The sequence below is a fragment of the Zosterops lateralis genome (genome assembly GCF_965231275.1).
Source record: "Zosterops lateralis genome assembly, chromosome: 11".
Taxonomy (NCBI): Eukaryota; Metazoa; Chordata; class Aves; order Passeriformes; family Zosteropidae; genus Zosterops; species Zosterops lateralis.
Window position 1 is genome coordinate 1283610 of NC_139771.1, and position 23139 is coordinate 1306748.

The 23139-nt window shown below is 36.2% G+C and overlaps 1 protein-coding gene across 1 annotated transcript in view; it reads right to left on the minus strand.

Moving 5' to 3' along the window:
• The window catches only part of CACNA2D3 (calcium voltage-gated channel auxiliary subunit alpha2delta 3), a gene marked incomplete at both ends in the record, with an annotated part of 408746 nt that overhangs the window by 239493 nt on the left and 146114 nt on the right, over positions 1 to 23139 (minus strand). Inside the window, one exon of the mRNA XM_083869455.1 lies at positions 9660 to 9822. Coding sequence (XP_083725581.1) covers positions 9660 to 9822 — 163 coding nt within the window. The remainder of the gene's footprint in view (positions 1 to 9659; positions 9823 to 23139) is intronic.

The window sequence follows — 23139 nt, forward strand, 5'->3', positions numbered from 1 at the left end:
ATGCAGTGAAGCAGCATGCAATGGAAATGCCATTTGACACAGGTAATATTCTTTACCAGTCTCTAAACCGTTCACTCAGAACTTAAAGAATATTTGTGAAGTCTAAGTCCAAGATCTCCTTTTGCAATTTTTTCAGCATTCAAGAACTAAATATGGTAAACAGAGAAACAGAGGCTACACCTGATGTCTTTTGTACCAAAGACATTGAGGTCAGAATTATTCACAGTTGTATTCTATTCATACTGTTTGTAAACAATTTCAAAAGTATTGGTGATTATAAAGATAGAGAGACGTGAAGGATGGGAACAACTGGAAGAAAATATCTTGCAATACAGTAAGAGATAAAGGTTTCATATGAAAAGATGGTAGATCCAGACTATATACAAGGAAAAACATTTTTATGATTAAGTTGGTGAGGCACTGGAACAGGTTACTCAGAGTTGGTTGATGTCCCCTCCCTGGAAACACTCCAGGTCAGGCTCTGAGCACCATGATCAAGGTGAAGACTTCCCTGCTCTTTCCAGGGGAATTAGAGTAGATGACCTTTGAAGGTCTCTTCCAACCCAAATTATTCCTCAATGTAAAATCCACAAAACAATAAAAGAGCACACAATAATTGATTGCCAACTTCCCACAGCAGTAATAACAATCATCCTAACAGAAAGCTTTTAAATGAAGGTTTAAGTCACAGGATAAAATCTATACTTTCAACAGCCAGTGAAATGATACATGACAGAGACAAAGGGAGGCACAAAAGACAGTGCACATGTGCTGCAAAGAATCATGGCATGAGCAAAGCTGCAAGACAAAGAGACAAAGCCTCTTTCTGCAAAACAGTATTGTAACCATGTTAGAAAAAAAGAAAAAAAAAAAAAAGAAAAAAAAAGAAAAGAAAAGAAAAAAAAAAAAAACATGGAAAGGAACTGAATTTTGAAATGTGAGCAATGATAAGAATTTAATTTAAATCCGTACAAAAATATTTATAGTCATCTTGTTCTCAAAAAAGTGAAGTACAAATATACTTTAAGAGCTGTAAGATACTTTTTAATCACTTTTTTTATAAATCCATGTTTACACAAGAGTGATCATGGTTACGGAGTAAAAATGGTTGTTGATATTTGAATGCATTCCAAATCCATTGGCACGGAATTAGTATTAGTGTGGTATTAATCTAAGAAAATATGAATTTATCATTAATGAAGACTTCTTTACCTTTTTATTTATTAGTGAACTTTAAAGTGTATTTTACAGTCATGAAGCAGTTTAAAAAAACATGGATCTTACAGCTTGATTTACACAGTTTGAGACTCTCAGCAACATACTGTGTGCCTTATGTTTGTTAGCTGAGTTGACATAAACCATATCTCCCGTTGACAGAAACGCTTGAAAATATTCATGGACTTCAGCATCCATCACTGAAAAACTCTGCAGTTATGGAAAGCACTGATAAAATTGCTTCCTTCCTGTACTTCAAAACTCCACAACAGCAGCTCCATCAGAGTATCAGGATGAGAAGAACAGACAGAAGACAGTTAAGATAGACGTCTCTTCATTAAAATTTATATTATTGCTTTCAGTTTTCAAAGCAGAAGATTAACTTCAGACTGTATAATTGATCATCAAATTTTATTTTCTGTCTTGATTCTGCCTACTCTATCACTAAAGACAAAGCAATATCTTGCACTAAGGCTTCTACTTCATTATCTAAATATATCTGGATAGATATCTGATACTCTGTAATCCACCAGAATATTTTTCTTTTGGGCTTCGTTTTGTTTTTTTCGGTTGCTTTCTTTTTTTTTTTAATCTCAATTAAAAAAAAAAAAAAAAAAAAAAAAAAAAAAAAAAAAAAAAAAAAAAGGCTTTGGAGAAAATAATTTTTCACCTGACCATGCACAAACTGTTCTCCAGCTGCCTTAAAAAAAGATCTTTCCTGTACCATACAAGTATTTCCTAATTAACAGAGAACCAGGCCTGACAATGTAAAAATGCAGAAGTAATTTACTGAGGCACCTGGCAGTTTATGGTAGCAGAGATTTTATAAACTACCCATCCACTGGGCTGCTGATAGGTATTTGCCAAAGACAGCCAATCTGATAAGAAAAATTCTCCCTAGTGCCAAAACTGCAACTAGCAGAATGCACAGTCTAATGTCAGGGGTAGGAAAGAGGGAACTCTTATTAAGGAGAGGTTTTTGGACATCAATTATGATGACATTTAAGCCATATTATTCAGTTGCTCCCTTCTTGAATACATTATAGTAGGGAATAAAGCTTTAATTACAAAATTCACAAAAACATAATTGTGTTTTTTCACATTATATTTTCAATTATATTTTCAAAATATAAATCACATGGCAGTACTATGAAATATAACTTGCTAGATGTAAGAAAGAATGTGGAAATTCACCCTTTTATAGTGGTAGACATGATGAAATGTCAGAAATAGTTGTAGGCAAATTATAAGAAATGTATTCAGTAAAAATCATGTCAACATTAAAAAGAAATCAGTGTAAGCACTGGGCTAGAAGTTCACCTAACTTCCTGAGTTTAAAATATATTCATATAAAGAAAAACCTGAAAATTTGTTCATAAGTATAAGCCTCATTCTCCAGTATAATGAGAGATGGAGAGTAACTTTCCAGACCCAACACTTTTGGGGAAATTTTATTCTTTATTTTGATGTATCATTATTAGATTCGCTAATTGATTCTAACATATTTTCTTCTCCCTGCAGAGAGCACACATCCTCCCTGAAGCATAGCCTAATGCCTTTTAGGTGAGGCAGTTATTGATATCAGGTTTCTAAAAGGAGAAAATGCACATGAATAGCTCTCTGCACATGCCCAGACACTGGGCATTTCAGCTAGAGCAACGAGGGAAAGCAGGAAGGTACCAAGAAAGCCATGGAAGAAATGCAGTTATTATTGTAGAGTTCACAAGTTAATATGGTCCTTTTTGTGCATTACCCATCGCATCTCACTTTTCCACATACCAATCAACATTTCACCTTGGGCCCTTCAAAGACAGTAATCAATTCTTTTCACAAAGTTCCACGGCAGGAGTGGACATTTCCATGTTCAAACTAATTTGAACAGACATCACTATAAATCAGCCTGGGAAGAAAAATTTCCAAAACCGAGTCTGTTCAGAACTAAGTCTATTCATTTTGTACCAGCATGGCGCTGCTGTGTGTGCATCTCTGGCATTTAAGAGTTCATGTGATATTCACTCCAGGGCTTTACTTGGAGTAAATGGCAAAGAGCCCTGACTAAAAGATACAGATGTCAGTTCCACAGAATTCTGAAGCACAGGCTTCAACCTCCCCACACCAAGCACAGTAGTTGAGCACGTGTTGAATTTCAAGACCATGAAAATATAACTCTGTGTGTGACAGTGGCACTTGAGGCTGTGCTGAAGAGACCAGACTGCTGAGCCAGCTCTGAAATGCTTCAATAGTCACAGAGCTTAAAGTGAGAAGCTGTGCCTTGGGCTATACAACGGAATCTCAGAGGAAACAAACACTGGGAAAACAGGCAAGCACTAAAATACTGGTTACAATATATTCCTGGCTCTCAGAAGTGGTCTGTGTGCTGTACAAACAGAAGGCAGTGCAGAACTGTGATCTGACTATCTCTGCATGGGCAGGAAAATAGAGACATTAACCTTGTACTATAGCTCAAGTTAAAATTCTTCTCATGCAGGACTTGACAACTTAGTTGCAGAACCATGGTCACAAAACTATCTTGTGTCCATAACATTGCCTGCAATACTTCAGTGAATCACACGTATATGTCAACATCCTTCGGTGTGAGAACGGACTGCACCACTCTCCACCACATAGGAGATATATATATGCATATAGATATAAATATATATACTTTCATATATATCTATATGCTTATGTCTTTTCCTCAGACATTCATCAGTGATGAAAACAAAAATTAAGTTAATTAAGACTATTTAAAATTGGAAAATCTGGCATTTTTATCCAGTAGTTAAGTTTGGACTCTGTGCTCAATGATTTTTAATAAGTACAAAAAATTCAGTGGATAACTAAGTCTTGCAAAGCTGTAGAATGCACTTAATTGCACTGTCAGCTGTGTTAATGGGATGAAGGCTTATCCTTTAGGAAGTGATTCTCCATTACAAAACTGAGCAAGTAAAACAAGATTATATATTCAGTAAACTAAAAATGACAACCAAGGAAAAACCTCCCATTACTTTAAATCAACTTAGATAAGCCTACTTTCCCTTCTATTGCCAAGATAAAGGTTTTACTTTGTGTTTTTTTGTTTGTTTTGGTTTGGGGTTTTTTTTGTTTTGTTTTGTTTTGGGTTTTGGTTTTGTTTGTTTGTTTGTTTGTTTTGTTTTTTGTTTTTTGGGGGGTTTTTCGGGGTTTTTTTTGTTTGTTGGTTTGGTTTGGGTTTTTTTTTTGTTTGTTTGTTTTGTTGTTGTTGGTTTTTTTGTAAGGCAAAATCAAACATACTTCTCAAGATGCATCTGATCTGATCCAAACAAAGAAATTATCCTTTCTCCAATCTACCTCTATCGGCACATGTCTGCCTCCTTCACCATATCTCAGAGATACTCGCCAGGCCTGCTAGATAGATTCACATATGGTCACCCTTCCCTTACTTGTGTCAAAATACCCAATGAGAAAAGTCGAACTTGGCTCATTCTACAAGGTATTTTTGTTTTTTAAAACATTTAGAAAGGTTATCTTTGGGTGTGTAATATTTTATTCCAAAATCTCAATCTTAGACCTAATACAGAGGCAGAGATATTGTAAGATTTTATGAGACGTAAGGGGCCCAGAAAAAAATAATAATTTTATACATGAAAAAGTTCTCATGCACAGAAGTCTCTCTTTAGTTCTAAATTTCGTACTGTGAAGAAACTGTTACATTGAGAAATAGAGTTTAAAAGCCAAGGAGAAGTGCTTGCATCCTGATATTTTTGAATCATCGAAAAGAAGAGAACCTGGGCTCTTGCCCATTCTCCAAACATAAAGCCTATCCTCTCATATGAACAAAGACCGACTGCAAATTCCCAAAACCAGGAATTGTTTTCCATTAATATTGAGACAATGGATTTCCTCACATGTTTCCTAGATTTTATGCAAAGCTACTGTAAGTGGATGAGATCCTGCTGTGTGTCACCTCTGGTGATGTACTATGCTAGGCTTTGCTTTTCAACAGGTGCCATAACTTAGAACTGCCTGAGCATGTGTCACCAAGACACACTGAACCTCACCTTGGCTTTGGTTTTCAGCTACATTCCTCTGAAAACCACATTTATCCAAGTATTTGTAAGCCTCTACCAGAGAAAAACTGCTGAGTGAAAACTCAATAGCAGAAAATATGTCATTGCTGTCCACAAGTAGGAGTAAATATGAGGTGACAGATTTAGAAAAAAATTCCAAAAACTGGAGTAGGTTCTACATCCCAGATACAGCACATACTTTGGACAAAGAATATGGGATCCTGGCTACCTATACTCCCATACTAACAAAAGGTAAAATGCTACTCTATTTTTCTTTTATACACTGTCAACATCTACAAGATCAGTTTTGAGTCTTCTCATATCATTTCCTTGTGTACATAAATCCATTATAGACTCTTACTCTCCTCAGTGGCAATCTCACTGCCATGATTCCCATGGATGGTTGCCAGGTAGCCAAGCCCATATTCCAAGTGCTACTTTTTAATTATATGTCACGTTCTGAGATTCTTCCAAATATACTACTGTCATCTCAGAAAGTAATAAATCAAATGTTGAAACCATACAGACTTTAAATTAGTAATCATTTTTTTCATTATTACTGATGTCTGCTACAACAGCTGTTTAAAATAGACTGATTGATATGTAGAAAATTGTATCTGAGTATCTTAGGAATGTGTAGTTGTGGAAGTGTACATGCAAGATATGTCCAAGACAGCAGCATGTCCCAAATCTCTTACATTCTAAATTAATAGGAAGACATAAAAAGTGAAACCTATGAGAACTCATTTTGTGCGTCTATGTAACTCGTGTAAATTTTTTTAATGAAAGAGCCCAGTAGCTAAATGAGACAGTGTCTTATATACACCTGGACACTGCCTTTGTATTGCCCAAACTGGAGTCAGATTGATTCTGTACTTCCAAAAATTAAACTTTCTTTCTAACATGAAAAAAATACCTTAATTCTTCCCTTATTTTTCCTCTATGAGTATTTTTATATGACTAATTCACTAAGAACCTTTTCCCTGCTTTCTGTCAGAAATCTCTACACAGTTGATAATTGCCAAATTTGTGGATGGAAGAGCTACTCCTTGCTAAAACAGTTACCATAAAATGTCTTTATTAATTAATTATTCATTATTTTAAAAGATACTGCCTTGCAAATCCTGTGGCTGTAGGCTATGAGGCTATTACCTAAATTACCTATGTAATGAGCACACTTTGTGTTCTAAGAGAATAGAATGCAGTGACAGGTTTAGATTCCCAAAGTATGCTTAAGCATTTCTAAAACAAAACATTATAATGAGCAGTCTTTTTCAGGAAAAAATGAAGGAGGCCAGGAGAACATTGTGCAGTTCAAAAGGACCACCAGCTTTTCTGCAAAATGTCCCAAAGGTGACAGGTCACTATGGACACACAGGTAAATACATTTAACTGTAAAGCACATTTTTCTTCCCTGTGGTCCCCCTGCTGCCAAAAACCAGGCTGTGCTAAATCAATATACCATTCTAAGATATGGAGAAAGCAGGGAACAAGGGTGTGCAGAAGAAGGAAATGAAAAGTATAATAGCACATTAATAACCAGACCAGCTCTTTATATTTTACAATGATGATCAAGACTACCGTAAATGCAAACCTGTGATTGTCTGTTAAATTAATTAGTTTATCTTTCCTTCTATATTATAGCAAGTGCATGCACTCTGTACTCCAAGACAGCACAAGTGTATGCTTACAAATTAGGTTGGCAGACTTTTTATTGGCTCTCATTTTCCTTTTCTAAATGTTCCATGCTAAATTTTAATATCATAGATTGATATTTATCATATTTTAATTTTTTTTATTTCATAATGAATGTAATGAAATTTGATTTTCCTCTCCATTTTCAAATTCCAAACTTGAAGGTGACCTTAGAATAGGAACTATTTAATCCTGTTGTTGCCATGAATATGTTTAAGCTTTTCTATGAAGAGGTTGAAAGAGCCAGAAGATATATGAAGAATAGCAATATGTTTATGTGCCAATATTTTTGAGCCAACCTCATTCAGTGCCCAGTTTAGGGACTGTGAACTTCAGTGATTCTACAGCTGGGCAGGATCACTGTGATCATGGAAATTGACCAGGCCAAACCCTTCTCCAAAGCTTAACTGAGCCCACAGTTGTGCAATTTGCAAAGTAGTGGAACCCGATTTCAGCCACAGGATTTTTACAGTCTTTGGCAACCAGATTATAGAGACCGGTATTAGTAATTAACTACAGAACAACTAATTAAGCCTTTAATCATCTCTTGAATAAGCTAAATGAACTGAGCTCCTGTGGTCTCAGTCCACAGCACATTTGCCAATTCTTTGATGAGTCCTGTGACTCTTCTCTGAATCCATTGCAAATTATCAATATCTGTGCAACTAAAAAAACCAAAATTAAGGAAAAAGTTTTGAATTACCCTACAAATAGAGTTCATTTTTTTCTACATTGACTCAAGAGCCCTGTGTTTAACTATTCAGTGATCACACTTGTCTGTTTTCAACTGTGAGTTCTGGCTTTGGTTCTCCCTAGTAATTCAATAAAATAAAACATAACCTGGAAATGAACAACAGGCCCTTTATGGAGAAATGATACTCTGCAGACACTTGGTTGTAAACCTATCAATATCTACTGCTTGTACCCTCAGGCTAGGATTAAATTAACTTGTTATCACCCCTCTGCATTACATAACTGGGCAACAAAAAATTAAGTATATAGTTCTCTTCTTGGTAAGAAGACTATTTCCAAATATTGACAGGCTCCAAACAAAATTATTATGTCCATGTGCAAGGGAAATGCCAATAACAAACCATATTTCTGCAGTTGGAATATATTTAAATTATTAAAAACTGCTCTTTTTTTTCTGCAGCTGCATGAAGTGACAATTTTGGATGGTCTGAATTACACAAAGTAGAAACAGGAATCATCACAGAACTCCATCTTCCCCATCCCTACAGAAAATCCCTGTACGAGAGGCCAAACCAAGATGTAGCAAGCCCTTTGACTTTGGCGTTTAGCTATAAGTAATCAGCATACAAAATGCATTCAATACACAGCAGTAGAACATATCACAGAGCTGAAGGTTCTTTAGCTCTCCTGTTCTCACTAACTGCTCAGGATAATTTCCTTCTCCAGAAAAGCACAGTTGCCTGACCTCTATATTCCCTAGCAATTTTGGAATGAATTAATTTATAGACAAGCTTGATTAAATAAATATTAGAACTTGCACAAAAAATTAATTTGGTATCTTTAGAAGCTTTCAGCATTTTTCAAGTCTTTTCAAAATATCCTGCATTAATCATTTCACAACCTTTCAAAGACTGTCTAGGAAGATTTATTTTTCATCCCTAGTTTAAGACTTTATTGTAGGAGTCTTGGCTTCTCAGGATTCTCAAGTCAGAATCCTGACTGAAAATAAACTGCCATGTTCACTGTTTCTCTTACCAGACCAACATATCTGAACTAATTTTCCTTATTACACAATATCCTTGCACGAATTACCCCAATTGCTGCCCTGGAATGTATTCAGAGGGAAGCACTTAATGTCCTTTTAGAAGTCTTTTAGTGTATTTAAAACACAGAAGAGGAACCAGATAATGAGATTAGGCAGCTTTCTACAGACCAATGACAAATATACTGTAGATATTTTTAGAAACTTTGGAGCTTTCCTTCCTAATTTTTCTTTTATTACTGCCTTGAGAAAATTAAATAGATTGCTGCTGCATGAGCACTGCAAAAAATACAAATTCCTGCTGTTTGATTAAAGTGAAGTGGCAAAAGAAAAATGTGTAAATATATATCTAAGGTTAGTTTACATTCCAAGTTTTTAGATCAAAGTCCATTCACTTCTAATGTTGCTGTTTGCTAGTACAATGTGGTATCCAGTACCTACGTCAAATAGGGGAGTAGAAATTATTCCTTCTAAATATTATCTGCAAACTCACAGCAGAGTTTGTGTATAGAGCTAGAACAGCACATATACTCCTAGAAATATTCTCAGAAGTTTGAAATCATGAATCTAATAAAGTATTCCCCTCCAACTATCCGATATATTTCAAAGACAATTCTTGATCTCAGCAAAGACACCATAAAACTGGTGACAGTGTAAGCTCGTTCAAATGATTTGAAGATTCTGGAAAACAATTCACTCAAATAAACATATTCTGCCATACTCTATGGCAGAACTCATGCAAACCTCACATGCAAATCATTAACTTCATTAAACTGCTAAATTGCCACAAAACAAAAGATATTACAGAACTGTCATGCTTAAAAAATTCTTCCACAGAAAATGTCAGTATTATTGCCAACTGGAAAACACAGATAATACACAGTTAATCAACAGCTCCATTTTTAAGCAAGGGTGTGCTTTTGTTTGGCCAGTGGAATGATGAAATAAAGGAGCTCTTTTCTTACCCTTATTGTACATATTGGTGGGTACTTGGACATCACTCAGACTGATGTTCACAGGCAAGTTGTTGAAGTGGTCGTTTGGCACCAGGATGAACTCCTTCCCCAGCTCCAGATAGTTTCCCTCTTCATCTCGTTCATTTATGAGCACAGCATTGAAGTATTCATACTGCAACAGAGACCCACATTCTCTATTCAGAATGCACGTTCAGCATAAAAATACAGTTTGAATAGTTTAATACATCTATCAATCCACTGATTAACATCTCCAGCTAGAAGAGTAGAACAAGACATTTTTATCCTCTCTCAGATCCCCTCTACAGTCTTCGTACAGGTACATTTATGAAAACGGATTTATCAATACATCTGAAGAAAATCCCATATTGTTTCAGTTCTCTGGCTGCCCTGAAAATATTAAGGGCAGTCCAAGAAAAGCTCTAGTCATAAACAATGTATGTACTATTTTTAATACAAAGCTTTCAAAATTTAAATATTTTTCTGGATGATTACTTAATTTTGATCTCTGTTTAGCTTATTTCCACCAGATCAAGAACTGCTGTCAGTGCTGAACTTATTCCCTGACAAACTAAAACTGTTTTTACTTCACAGGAGTATTAACTACAGCTGTAGATGTGTACTCAATGTGTACCAACTGACATTTCCTAAATTATTTGCTTTATACTGAATTTTAGAAATGCACATCATAGCTGGCCTTGTAAATTATGCATACTTTAATACGGACATACAAACTTAGAAGTGAGTTATTTTGAAAAAGAAACTATTGTCTGCCTGTTAAAGATTCCTGAAGATTATTTGGCCTATTTTGTACAGAACTATAACCAGATAAGCAAAAGCAATTTAGATAAAATTATTGATATCTTTATGACCTAGCTTAACCAGAAATTTTATTAAGCTTTGAAAGCAACAAACAGTACAGACTACTTTTTAACCTCTTTAATACCTTAACCCTTGGCAACAATTTGTGATGTGCTTCCTAATTGGAGGAGGCCAAAGTTTAGTGTCTTTGAAGAATCACTTTGAGTCCATGCCCTAATACCCATTTGAGACTAAAAGCATAAAATATTTAAATGTAAATCTATGTTTATTTGAGGATAAAATATTCTGTACTAGAATATGCAGCAGTATACTGTCGTTCTTGACCTGTACTGAAGGTACATATCATGGAGTAATTTTTACTGAAGTTCATATACACACATAGTAATTTCAAGGGTGTATATTTTATTTGACCATGGCTTTTATAATACTTTGTAAATGGAAGGAAAAAAATGGACAAATTTCAAGTAAGGATGTCAGAATATACTTGAAATCGACTACAAAAAAGCATTATTTCATTTCATTCAATGGATTATTTCCTGTGCCAGAGAAGTTAATTAGTAGACAACCTCCTTCATCAAGTTATGTAAGTGGCAAGGCTAGCCAGCTACTCAAATCTGTATTTAAAAAAAAAAAAAAAAAAAAAAAAAAAAAAAAAAAAAAAAAAAAAAAAGGAAAAGAAACCACTTATTTTACAATTAAGGATATTTAGATATTTAGGACTGATTGATTCTTCAGTTGATTTAGTATTCATTGATTTACTGGTCTGAGTCTGTATTTTCTCTACTCATTTCTACCAGTGTATACACAATAATATGATTTATGTTTGGGGGTTTTAAAAGGCAAATTGTAGCATAAAGTAGTCCTTATGCTGTTGCAGATTATTAATATTTTCCTGTTTCGTTTGGGTTTTTCTTCTGTTTGTTTGGGGGGGTGGGGAGGATTTGCTTTGGCTTGTTGAGGGTTTTTTTGCAAGTGAGAAGCCTACAAAAATAGTATATTTAAGACAGTCCTGAAAGTTCTAAGGATTAAACATCAGGTAATGTATGCAGCTCAAAAATACCACTGCAAAAGATGAGCATTTAAGCAGAGCTGTTATACAATGGCTTCTTTTGGGCTCTTCCTTTCCAAGGAAATTATTGAGTGTGACAGCTGAAAGGTGATAGAAAGAATATTAAAAATTGAAGAAAAAATAATAAAGTAAATCCATCTGGCATTCTGACACTGCATTGGAGATAAAGCCCAAGGGAAAGAGGATAAAGTCCTGTTTGCTGACAACACAAATACTCTACCTAAGCTCTTAGAGAAAATGACTTCAATTTAATCTTGTCAATGGAGGTCACTCTTTGATATAACCTTAACTAGGTGAGTTCTGAGTGCACACAGTATAACACACCAGAAAGTTATTAGTCTAATAAATAATAAGATCATTATCCAGGTTAGGAGCACGACTCAGCTCTAGTGTGACTTGTCCAAGAAATGAGTTTACTGCAACCTTACCTAGAGACCTGCAGGTGAGCATGGAAATCTCCTTCATGTCAGCTGTTATATGAATCATTAGGACTAAAACTCAACTCTTAGACATTTGTGCAGTTAGATTTGCTCAAGTAAATACATTGGGGATTTTTGCTTGTACATTCCTTTGCAGTATCTGCATAATTCTGCATGTTTGAGCTGACATTTTGAAAACCCACACTGTATCATAAAAATAGGGTGAATGGGAATCTCGGTTTTCAGTTTTATCCCTGTAAAGTTTTCCTAGTGCAAGCCAATATAAAGGGATCAGTTCCCAGCAGAACAAGCACTGGACCATTCTGCCCCAACAGGGGCTGACCATATTTGAGACACCCCAAATAATCCTATTGCTGACAGTCTACAGAACCCTGCACTGCTCTGTTATACCCTGTAATCACAGAAGACAGAGACTTATGGGGCTGTTACAGAACTGATCACAAAATTGCTTTGCAGCATCATTCATGCTGACAGGCAAAAGCAAGTTTGTTTTGAAATAAAAGATACCTTCAGCCACAATAAAAAAACCATGCTGTGTGATTGCTTAGATTGGCTGCCAAAGATGTTATGTTAATTATGACAAAACCAACTTGGTCAAAATAATACAAAAACCAGGGAAGTGCAAATTTTGTGGCCTGCAATGAGAACCACAGGTGTAGGTTGGAGATGAGAACTGATCTGCAAGGTAAGTAGGAAATTTCTTCAAAGTTCTCTGTTCCAGCCTAGCTACTTATTTTGGCATGATGTCTCAGCTAAACAAGCAGCTTGATAACAATGGGTACTTGTCTGAAAACAAAACTTCAGCAATTTAGATGTGGTATTGAAAAGTATTGCACACATCTCACATAATTGCAGTAGAGTAATAATTGTACAAATTATTGTACAAAGTGTGGTACAAGACTGATGTTCTATATTGCCTTTTACATTTATCATTCTGTAAATAGATATCCAGTGATGCCGAAGTATTTTATCAAGTATTTGTTAACACTGTAAACAGCATATTTTTTGAAACGTATATGTTTACTATTCAACTTTAAAAATACATTATAATGGAAACCGTCTTTGCAAGTCAGAGAGTATTTAGCACACAAGAGTAAACAAGTATCAGTTATTACCATTGCATTTTAAAATGAAGTATTTTGGGTTTTAACAGCATGAAAGAATGCAAGCCACAATCTGAGTCTACTATTTTTTTTTTCTAAACTATAGAAATTGTTTTTACCAAGACAGCAAAAAAAGTCTCATTCACAGAGCAGTGAGGACCAGAAAGGTGTAAATGGGAATGATTTGCACTAATGAGCCACTATTAGAACAATATTTGGATTACACTGATAATTCTTAACTACTCAAGAACCATTTTCACAGTGTTTATGTAACTTTGCAGCTCATCTAAAGAGAAAGTTAAATGTATCGGAAAGATACTAAATTAAGGAAAGCCTATGGCATCTGTATTGAGCCACAAAACGTTAGAGCATCAGAGAAAATGAAGTAGCAGCAAATAACATGGAAAAGTAAGGGGAAAGCAAAACCTACCACGAAATAACACAGACAGCTAGAAATGCACAATATTTGAAACACCTATGACAGTTGCAGCAAAATAATTATTATTATCATGAATGTTTAAACAATAAAGACAAAAAGTTTATTTTCTCAAGACTGGCAGATAAGAGGCATCTCTAAGGAGAACAGAAAGGTTCACGATATGTGAAAAGCAAAATGAGGACAGTTATCCATTCCAAGGGAGGCTGTCCTGCTAAGAACGCATTGGAGACAGTGGTTCCCATTCTGGTACTCGAGTTAAAGGAGTGGCAAACATCTGAATGCATATCTGTTTCTAAAGCTTGAAAAAATCTCTTCTGGCAGTTGTCCAGTAAGGAGAATCTCTGTTTTCAAGCATATGATTAAAGCTCTTGTATTCAATAACTTGGTCTTTTTAGCAAGTAAGTATAAGAGGTCATAAAAGCAAAGTGCCTCATTCAATAAAAACTTCTGAATTTTAAAAAGCTTTTATGTTTGAGAAAACAGCATCTTTTTTTTTTTGTAAGAGACAATCTTTATAATTTCCAATTATTCTCTGAAGATTCCTCCTTGATCCTCTGTAGGAACATCTAGCACTTTTTTCCCCTCTTTTTTATGTCTTTATTCAGCAGCAAGGCTCACAAAACACCTGGGATTTGAAAAGCTGTTATCAGTCCTGCTTTAATTATGGAAGTAGTAGAGAAACATTACTTGCATCCTTGAAAAAACAACTGATCTGTGTTCTACACAATCAAATTAAGATGACCTTCCCCCAGGCCATACATTCCTTCCCAATATGATTACCCTATTAAAATTGTCATAAAAGAGGATAAATAAATATTACTTCATTATAGTATAAAATCTGTTATAGCAGTAAACTGATAAGACATCAAGGGCTCAGACTTGTAAGGATTAACTGATTCACAGAATGTAGAAAGTTATTATGAAAGCTATTTTAAATCAACCATTAAAGATAAAAACCATCATTTTAGGTTACAAGTTTCAGATGAAGCCCCCTTTTCCTTTACAGATAAATAACATCAAAAATATTTACTTTTACATGCAGAAGCACTCAAGAGTCTCCTCTTTATCACAAGACTGAACAAAAACTCTTTGGTTACTAAAGGTTAGAAAATAAAACAAGAAGGAGAAAACATTTATGCAACAGGCTTTTAGTTTAATATTTTGGACACCTTGACCAGCCTTACTGGGTGTTTACTATTTTTGTTGGGTCTAGAAGAGCAAATATTCAGCGTGTTCATTTTCACACACATAAGAAGCCTCCAAGGAATACCCTCTGCTAAAGACCAAAACAAATCCCTACTCTGGTGGCATTGTAATTTTTCCCTTCTCCCAGTGCGTGCAGGTTAAAAAAATTCCAGTTGCATGAATGAGTGAGTTCAGAGCCAGGGATCAAACCATGGAATAAATTTAATGAAAATTTCTAGAGCAACGTTAAACAAAACTTCCATGACTTAAGGGAATCATCTTGCAACCGGAGGACAATAATTATAGACTGTGCATTTGTGGAGGTTGAGCATTTCAAACACAAAATTACTTCCAACCCTTGAGAGCCTGTGGCCCAGTCAATAAAGGAAAAACCTGCACCCCAGTTACTGTCAACCACTGGGAAAGGGTGAAAGGCAAAAAAACCCAGCCTGGCAAATCTACCAGTGTGGTAGTGTGGCCCTTTGCTAAGGTTTATCATCTCTTGCACACACTGCTGTGTGAGCAGGACAGGAACACTTCTGAGGCTGGGGCAGCCCCTTCTCAGCTCCCTCCTGCTCTTCCACTCTGGCCTCAGCACAGGCAGAACTCCCTGGGCTCTGCATTCAGCTGAGGATGCTTCTTCCCTTTCCTCATGGACATGGGCGAGGGCTCTGCACTTACTGCTTCCAATTCAGAAACAGACCATTAGAAGTGGCTCAATTTTCTTACTAATAAACATGAGAGGTTTGTTGTGCTTTATTTAAACAACACTCTGGAAGCAGAGGCAATTAGCCGAAAACTTGTCAGTCCAAAAGGACAAACTGTGCAAGGTCAAAGAAAGCAAGAGAAGACTAATAGGTACTTCTGCAGGCTTGAGGATGTTAAAACATTTTTGAACACACTTGTATCCAGTTTGCAATTACTTCCATCCTGCAGTAGGGTTGATCCTCCTTTTTCAAACTAGGAAAACCAAGATAAAACATTACGCAGTAAGTTATGATTAGAGTAATAATATTTTCAGAACTTTAAAAACCTTCACTATGTCTCATTTTATTTTTAGGTTAGAAGCAGTATCCTACTGATACAGGTGTGGCCAAATCACAAATGCAGAATACTTAGAGCAAAACACATGCCAACAGGTTATCAGGATGTCTTTCTTCTAAATTCTGCTAACCCAAATATTCCCCAAAACCAGTTTTATGGGGCAGACCTTTTTAAAAAAATTATATCATATGTGTATCACTACAGATGCAAAAAACCTGCAAGTTTTTAATTTGTTTTAATACCATTTTTATTACTAGCTAGAACCACAGGATTTTTTCATTTCTTTTGAAAGCCCTACGGCTAATACCAAGCTAATGAACAAGCAGGATCAACAACTTCTGCAAAATAATTCTGTAAAAGAGAAGAGCAAAATGGCAGACTTGCTTCAAAATCAATGCACTAATATATTCTCATGTTTTTTATTTTACCATGAGGCAACAAGTGAATGGTGTTCAATATAGAACATTTAAAAAATACCATCCATGCAGTTTAAAATGTGCTAGAGAGACAGAAAAGCAAACCATTTCACAAGCAGATAAGATGAAAACTTTTAAAGTGAAATCAGTGTCGTTCAGTGCATATCCAGCTCATCTGACACATTCAGGTTGATGACAACCTCAAGGCTGCTTCTAATTATCGATGGAGATGTTATGTGACTTCTCTGTGCCTTTCTACAATCATATGCCCTAAGTGCCTCATTCCTACTTCCAAGCAGGGAGAAAAAAATATTTCTTGAGCTCTGCCTCTTCTCTGTCTCCCATGAGAAACAACTTTAACCCAGACTCTTCAGTCTGAAGCACGCATATATTGCTGCTCTGTGCTCAGCAAGGGCTGTGCAGCCTCCCCAGCACAACATGCTCAGGGATAGGACAGCCCATACATAACCCTGTGCTAGGCTGGGGGTTAATAACTGCTCTCACAAATACCGAAAGTAACAAGCAGTTTTTATCCAGCAGTCAACATCTGAACACTAACCGGGGTCCTGAATGATGAATTAAACATGTACTTTACCAGATTTATTTTTTTTCAGACCAACAGGGGATAATCAAAAGAATTAAATAGTGAAGAACTAGAACAGAACAGAATTTCATGGTGCTCACTACAATCCCATCTTTGTTTAGTTACTTCCAACCACCCACCAACACACAGGAGGTTAAATTAATATTACTGACTACAAAAAGGAAAGCAGAACACGTGCAACATTATTGAATTTATTTGGGGGTAAAGTGAGAGATGAGATGTTAAGCAACCGAACATATACAAATCCTCTTCAAATGATTAATGACTCTCTCAAACAATATAGAATTTTGGTCAGCTAAGCCCACAGTTGAAATAATGAAACCATGATGATGAGTTAATTTAATGAAAGAAACATATGTCTCTAGAGTAAAGGGGGAAGGACAATGGCATCTATTTTATTCATAAAATAAGTTTGAAGTGTTTAAAAACACCTCACTGACTATCACAGAGTATGCACTTACACCTCTCTGATTCTTTACAATTTTGCTTTGTGCTGATTGTATGAATAAAGTTTTTAAAAGGACACAAATAAAATCCTTTTTCATGTCATCCAAAGTTTTTTCTTTACTCCATTCAGCAAGTGTGAGTCCTACATACAGAAATTCAGAATCCACATAAACCAGCTCAGGCAGGTTTACATCAAATACGAGTTTTTATTTGCCCTAGGAGAGAGGTGGGAGACAAGGGAGGTTGGAAAGAGGGGCAAGTTAAGAACCTGGATATTGAAAAATATCTGCGTGGGTAAAATGAACATCTGCACACTATTCCTGTCCTGAACCTGTGCAAATAAGTGAGTGGTAGAGCCCAAGTTTTAAGTTTATGAAATACAAAAACAATCTCTTTTATGTTTTCAACTTCTAACCATTTTTCTCATCAAGCAAAGATAGGCCAACAATGACAAATATAACAGCAGCAATAGAACACATTACATAAACTGAATTTGTCAGAGCAACATCATGAAACTATCTGGAGTCTGGACAACTCTTTCTTCACTATATTAAATTCTCACGTACTCACAGAACAATTTACTGGGACACTCAGTGAGCTGTGGACTGTGTTGCTATTGGAATCCCATGAACAACTTCAGAGTTATGGTCAGAGCAGAGCACAGGGGGAAACTGTGAATGCAACTGAAGAAACAACTGAGATTTGCAGAAACACTACCACCATTTCCATGTTCCATCTCTAGCTCAGGTGCCAACTTTATCTGTTCTAAATTAAAAGAGATCAACACTTTCAGAAAAGCTTATCAGGCAAATTAAGTCATCCAGAGGCAAATTTCTAGTTTGAAATCCATCTGGGGAATGGGACAATTAGTAGTTTTCTGAATCAACTACCTCACAATCCAGTTTACTGCTTTGCCTTGTTTACAATCATTACAAGTTTAGGTTCAAGAAGCAAGAGAGATAACATCTCCCAAAGACTCTGAAGAATCCAAGAAACATTCCTAGGATGGGCTTTCCATGAAACATCTGCTGAGAGCTAAGGAAGTCCCCAGCAGACAGTGGCAGCCCAGACTGGGTACGTCTTGTATTTGTGCATTTCCCTCAGCTCAGCAGGAAAGATCACACACACAGGGGCCTCTCAGCCATCTGAACAGTTTAAAAAACATTTTTTAGTTCTCTCTAATTACTCTCTCTAAACATCCTAATTTCCTATTTCACTGCTCCTTCCTGTCTCTCTGGTAAAGGATAAATTGAAAATAACAAGAGAAAATACAGTATCATTCAGTCACAACTGAGTCTGAAATGCTCATCTAACAAACAACATGAAGAAGCCCTCATTCCTACCAGATGTTTATCTGAGATCCTGCATCTTTTATTCTCAGAACATCATCTAAACAATGACATTTTTAAGGACAAATAGCATTTTTTCTTACTTCTGTTACTGTCTTCTTAATGGAAAAGATAATATACTGATATTCCACTGCATTTGTCTACACTGAAGGATAAGAGTTGAACATAAAAATATTATATAAATTTTGTTAATTATGACTGGCAGGAAAATCCTCCATTGCCTTTAAATATTTATTTTAGAAATAAAGATTAAGGCTAATAAATAAAGATTAAGGCTAATTAAGGCTCTCTTATAAAAAAGATGTATCAGATTTGAATTTTGTTGGCGCTGAGCTTATTACAAAAGCTAAAACAAGATTCATAAAAAATACAAACATATTTACTGTTTGTAATGGTTATTTTCATGGATAATTACTACACTTAATGTCATTTAGTTCCACGTTTGCTTCATTTTAAGTCTGTGAAAAAATGTACCTGTATTGCCAATAGCCTTTTCCAGGTCATAAGCCATTGATAACCACTGCAATTCAGGGTCATCTTGAACAAAAGGCTTAGCCAACAGGAAAAGGTATTTGGAATAATGAGAAATTTGTGAAGCTGGCCCAGAGGTTATTAATTCAGGCTTCCTGGACATAAGTTTACTGCACAGATGACTTGCTCTGTGTAGATTCCAAGGGAGAAATTACAGTAGATATTGTTACAAAAGCCTCCAACTGCCAGAAGAAAGATCCTTCCTCCTAAATAAGGTGCCATGAAAGCACTTCATTAAGCAATAGCTTGTCATTAGCTGTTTTGTTGAAATAATATATGGCATGGCTGGACCACACAGGGATCTGAACAACAATGTATCCTAGAGAAACCTTGAAATGTAACACACATCTCAGCCATTTACTGATCTGTAGTTTAAACAAACATGGAGACCTAAAACAGACTTGTAAACTTTAGTGACAAAAATATTTTCAGAGACAGAAGGGCTTATGCTAATGGATACCATTCAAAATGCCTAATGCAACACACATCATCCTGAAAAAGAAATGTGCCATGAATAAATCCTCAGCAAACATTCAGGTACTCAGAGCACAAATATGAGCTTAGTTCTACCTGAGCTATATGCTGACACTGAAAATTTGCAGGGTTTGTTTATAGTAAAGCTGATTGGAAATAATGAAATATCATCCCTGAAATATCCCTAATTCCCTTTCCGAATATTACTGTATTTAGAAAGAATTTAACAGGAAGACTTATTATTATTACAAGATTATTTTCCAATCAGAAGAATGTCTCTACTTATATATATCCTGTACTTTAACTGCTTTACAAGTGACTTGCATATTTGTCAGCATCTTGGGTTCAGTTAGACAGTGACAAGTCATAAATACTTGGAGGAAAGGAGAGACATTCGATTTAAAAAAGCTTCTCATCTCTGTTACGAGCTATGCAGAAACTTTGATGTGAATGGTGGGTGCTGCAGCTGAAAACAATAGCTGTTCATTTATCTTGGAGCATACACAGGACTAAGAAGCTAATTTGATACAATACCACTTTTATGTACGGAAGAATTAGGAGGGTTTGCATCTGCACATTTCAACACCCACTCCCTAAATCCTGTGTATGACTGTGCCAGAAGAGGTGAAATAAGTCTGGTTTTAGTGCTTCTCTGCAGCAGAGAAGCTGGTTCTGGCAGAGTTCAGCTCCCAGGCACTCCTATGAGCAGTGCCAAAGAGCAAATCACCTGCCTGGTCTGCACTAAGGACATTCAGAAAGAGATCAGAGTGCTGTGAGTTCATGAGCCACAAATCCAATACATTTCCTTATGCTCCCAGCTCAAAGTATCAATGCACAACACTGGCATCATCCAGACAAAGTTCAAATGTTAAGCTGGGGTTTCTCCTACCTAAGCCTTACAGTAATTACTGAAAGGCAGGACTCAGTCAGGCAAATACTAACCAATGGCAAAAGAGAAAACAGCCCAGAAAATCCAGCCAGCTTTACAGTTCTCCATGGAAATCAGCAAGATTACTTCACTGATGTCTTTCCCAATTAGCTCTGATAGTCTTGTTTCTCAAACCTTTAGAGTATTTCCAAAGACAGCTGTTGTACACCTCATCACACTGGGCAGATCTGCTGAAGTGCTGCAAGACAACAGGCGAGGAGCTACACCCTTTGTATTTTCCTATTCTATTCGTTCTTTGTTTCTTTCTACTTTTTCTTACATATAGTTTATAAGAAGTGCAAAGGAAACTGAAGCAGTAAATGTATCTTCACCAGGCTGCTAGAAGTAAAAAATTGAACAAATCAGATAAAAATGAGAAACTTATTACTTTACACCAGCCTCATTGGAGTTTTACTAATTGTGTCTCTGCATTTAATTACAATTCAGTAGGTTAATGAAGTTGGGAAATTTTAATCTTTTGTTTCTGAAACTTAAAATTTTTCCTCCTACTTCAATTTTTCCCCCCTCAAAAAGTAAAATCTTTTACTTCAAATCGGAAAATCAAGCTTGTCTACATCTTTCTACAACAAAATCTTGCCGAAATTGAATCAATTTTTCATTAGATACTGTTCTTTCACCACTTTGTTAAAAGTGCAGGGAAAAAAAAAAAAAAAAAAAAAAAAAAAAAAAAAATCAGCATTATGTATATCTCATGAGAGAGATCCGTCTTGATTCCTGAGCTGCAAGATGGGAATTATCACATTTGTCATACCTGTCAAACTGAAACTGCCTGATGAAAAATCCCCACAGCATTACCTGCCCCTCAGAGCATCACTGGCACTTCTGTGCCCTCAGATGCTCTGTCTAATGGACACAGAGCAGCACCCCAGAGTCCCTGCCTGAGCTCCCCACAGGCCACACTGACACCAAGCAGTTCAAACTCCCCATTCCTGAGTGCAGCACCTGCAGCTCCTGATCATACCACCTCAGCTCCTTAACACGTTCCCTTTGGATGAAACCTTCCCACAGCAGCTTGCATAACACTGTCTAATTCCAGGCAAGAGCAACCCTAGCAACATGAAGACTTTAACTCTCTCAGATTTACCTCCTGAAATAATTTTACCTCTGCAGTTAGGCTGTGCTTCTATTTTCAACAGCAACGGAGTACACCTGCCTATCAAAGCCTGGAGAAAACTCTTCATTTGGCCTAATGGTTACAGGCAAGACAGTCAGGGCATCATTAAATCAGAATGATTAGACAGTTTCCTAACACATTGTCAGTATGTATGAACTTGTCCCACTTGTGTGGATCCAGATTTTTTAGCATCCTAGAATAGCTAAAAAACCCCAACCTTACGTTTTACATTTTCTATCAAGCCAATAGCTGAAGCATCACCATGACTCACAGAGGTTGAGTAGCTGGGGACAATCATGTGTTGAAATTATAAACGTCAAAAGGCTGTGATTCACTGAAATCAAGCGCCTGTGTTTAATTTATTTATATTAAGCTTCCACATTTCTGAGACATGGTTTCACCCAATTGCTTCCCCAGGAGTGTAAATCACCATCAAAGTACAGAAGACTAAATCTGCAGAACATAACTGGGTTTGAATATGACGCACAGCAAACAGTTGCAAAAGCACATATAGGGATTCATTGTTAGAGCTGCTCCAGTCTTGGAAACATCTCCACATTTTTTCCACAGTTTATGCAGGAATTCAGAATGTTGCAGGTATATAATTAGTATTAGATGTGATTAATTCATAGTGTGGGAAAATACAGAATGAACTGAAATAGAGCTCTGTGAATCTCCTTTCTCTCCACCCAAACTGCAACCAAGCATATGCCTGTTTGACTCTCTGAACATACTGCCAGAACCCAATTTTGGGAGCTGGCAATTTTCTTCTTTGGCTGTAATATTGAATGTTTCATTTTTCAATGTCACACTATAGTCATATCATTTCACAGTATGGTTCTGGGGCTGGTTGGCTCACAGCTTCTTTGTACCTATTTTCCTTCATTCTCTTTCCTTTCTCATAAGAATGTTTGCCAACTCTTATCTCTCTATATTTGTAAAATAAGAACAAGCTATTATCAGTCCTTTGAAAGGCACACAGTCCAGATTTCTAGGAAAAAAATCTGCAGGTTTCATCTGCATGGTTTGAGAAGGATCAGTTTTGATTTCTACTCTGGCTCACTCTGGATTTTGCACTCAGCTATGCATCAGGATCAGAGCTTCCAAGTTTACTTGTAATGCCGAAAACATGAAACCCAAACCATTTTAGAGTTTGATGCAAAACAATAAATCAATCCTTAGACTACCACCATGAGGGTCAAATTTGCTTGAGGAGTTCTGTGAACCTTAGCAAAAATCTCATGGAAATTTAGCTTTTAATGATAGCTGAAGTCCATCAATGGTTGGCATGGTTCCACAAGTTCTAACATAAGGTTTGGAAAGCGCTGGCAAGCACAGTCCTTTACTGGTGTTTACTTACCTGCAATCAGCAAGAAAAATACATTCTTAATGTATGCTCAGTTTCTGAATTTGGTGTGTATTTCACCATGCTAAAATTAAATTTAAGTGAAAGCAAGATGACAGAGGAGAAAAAGTGATATAGGG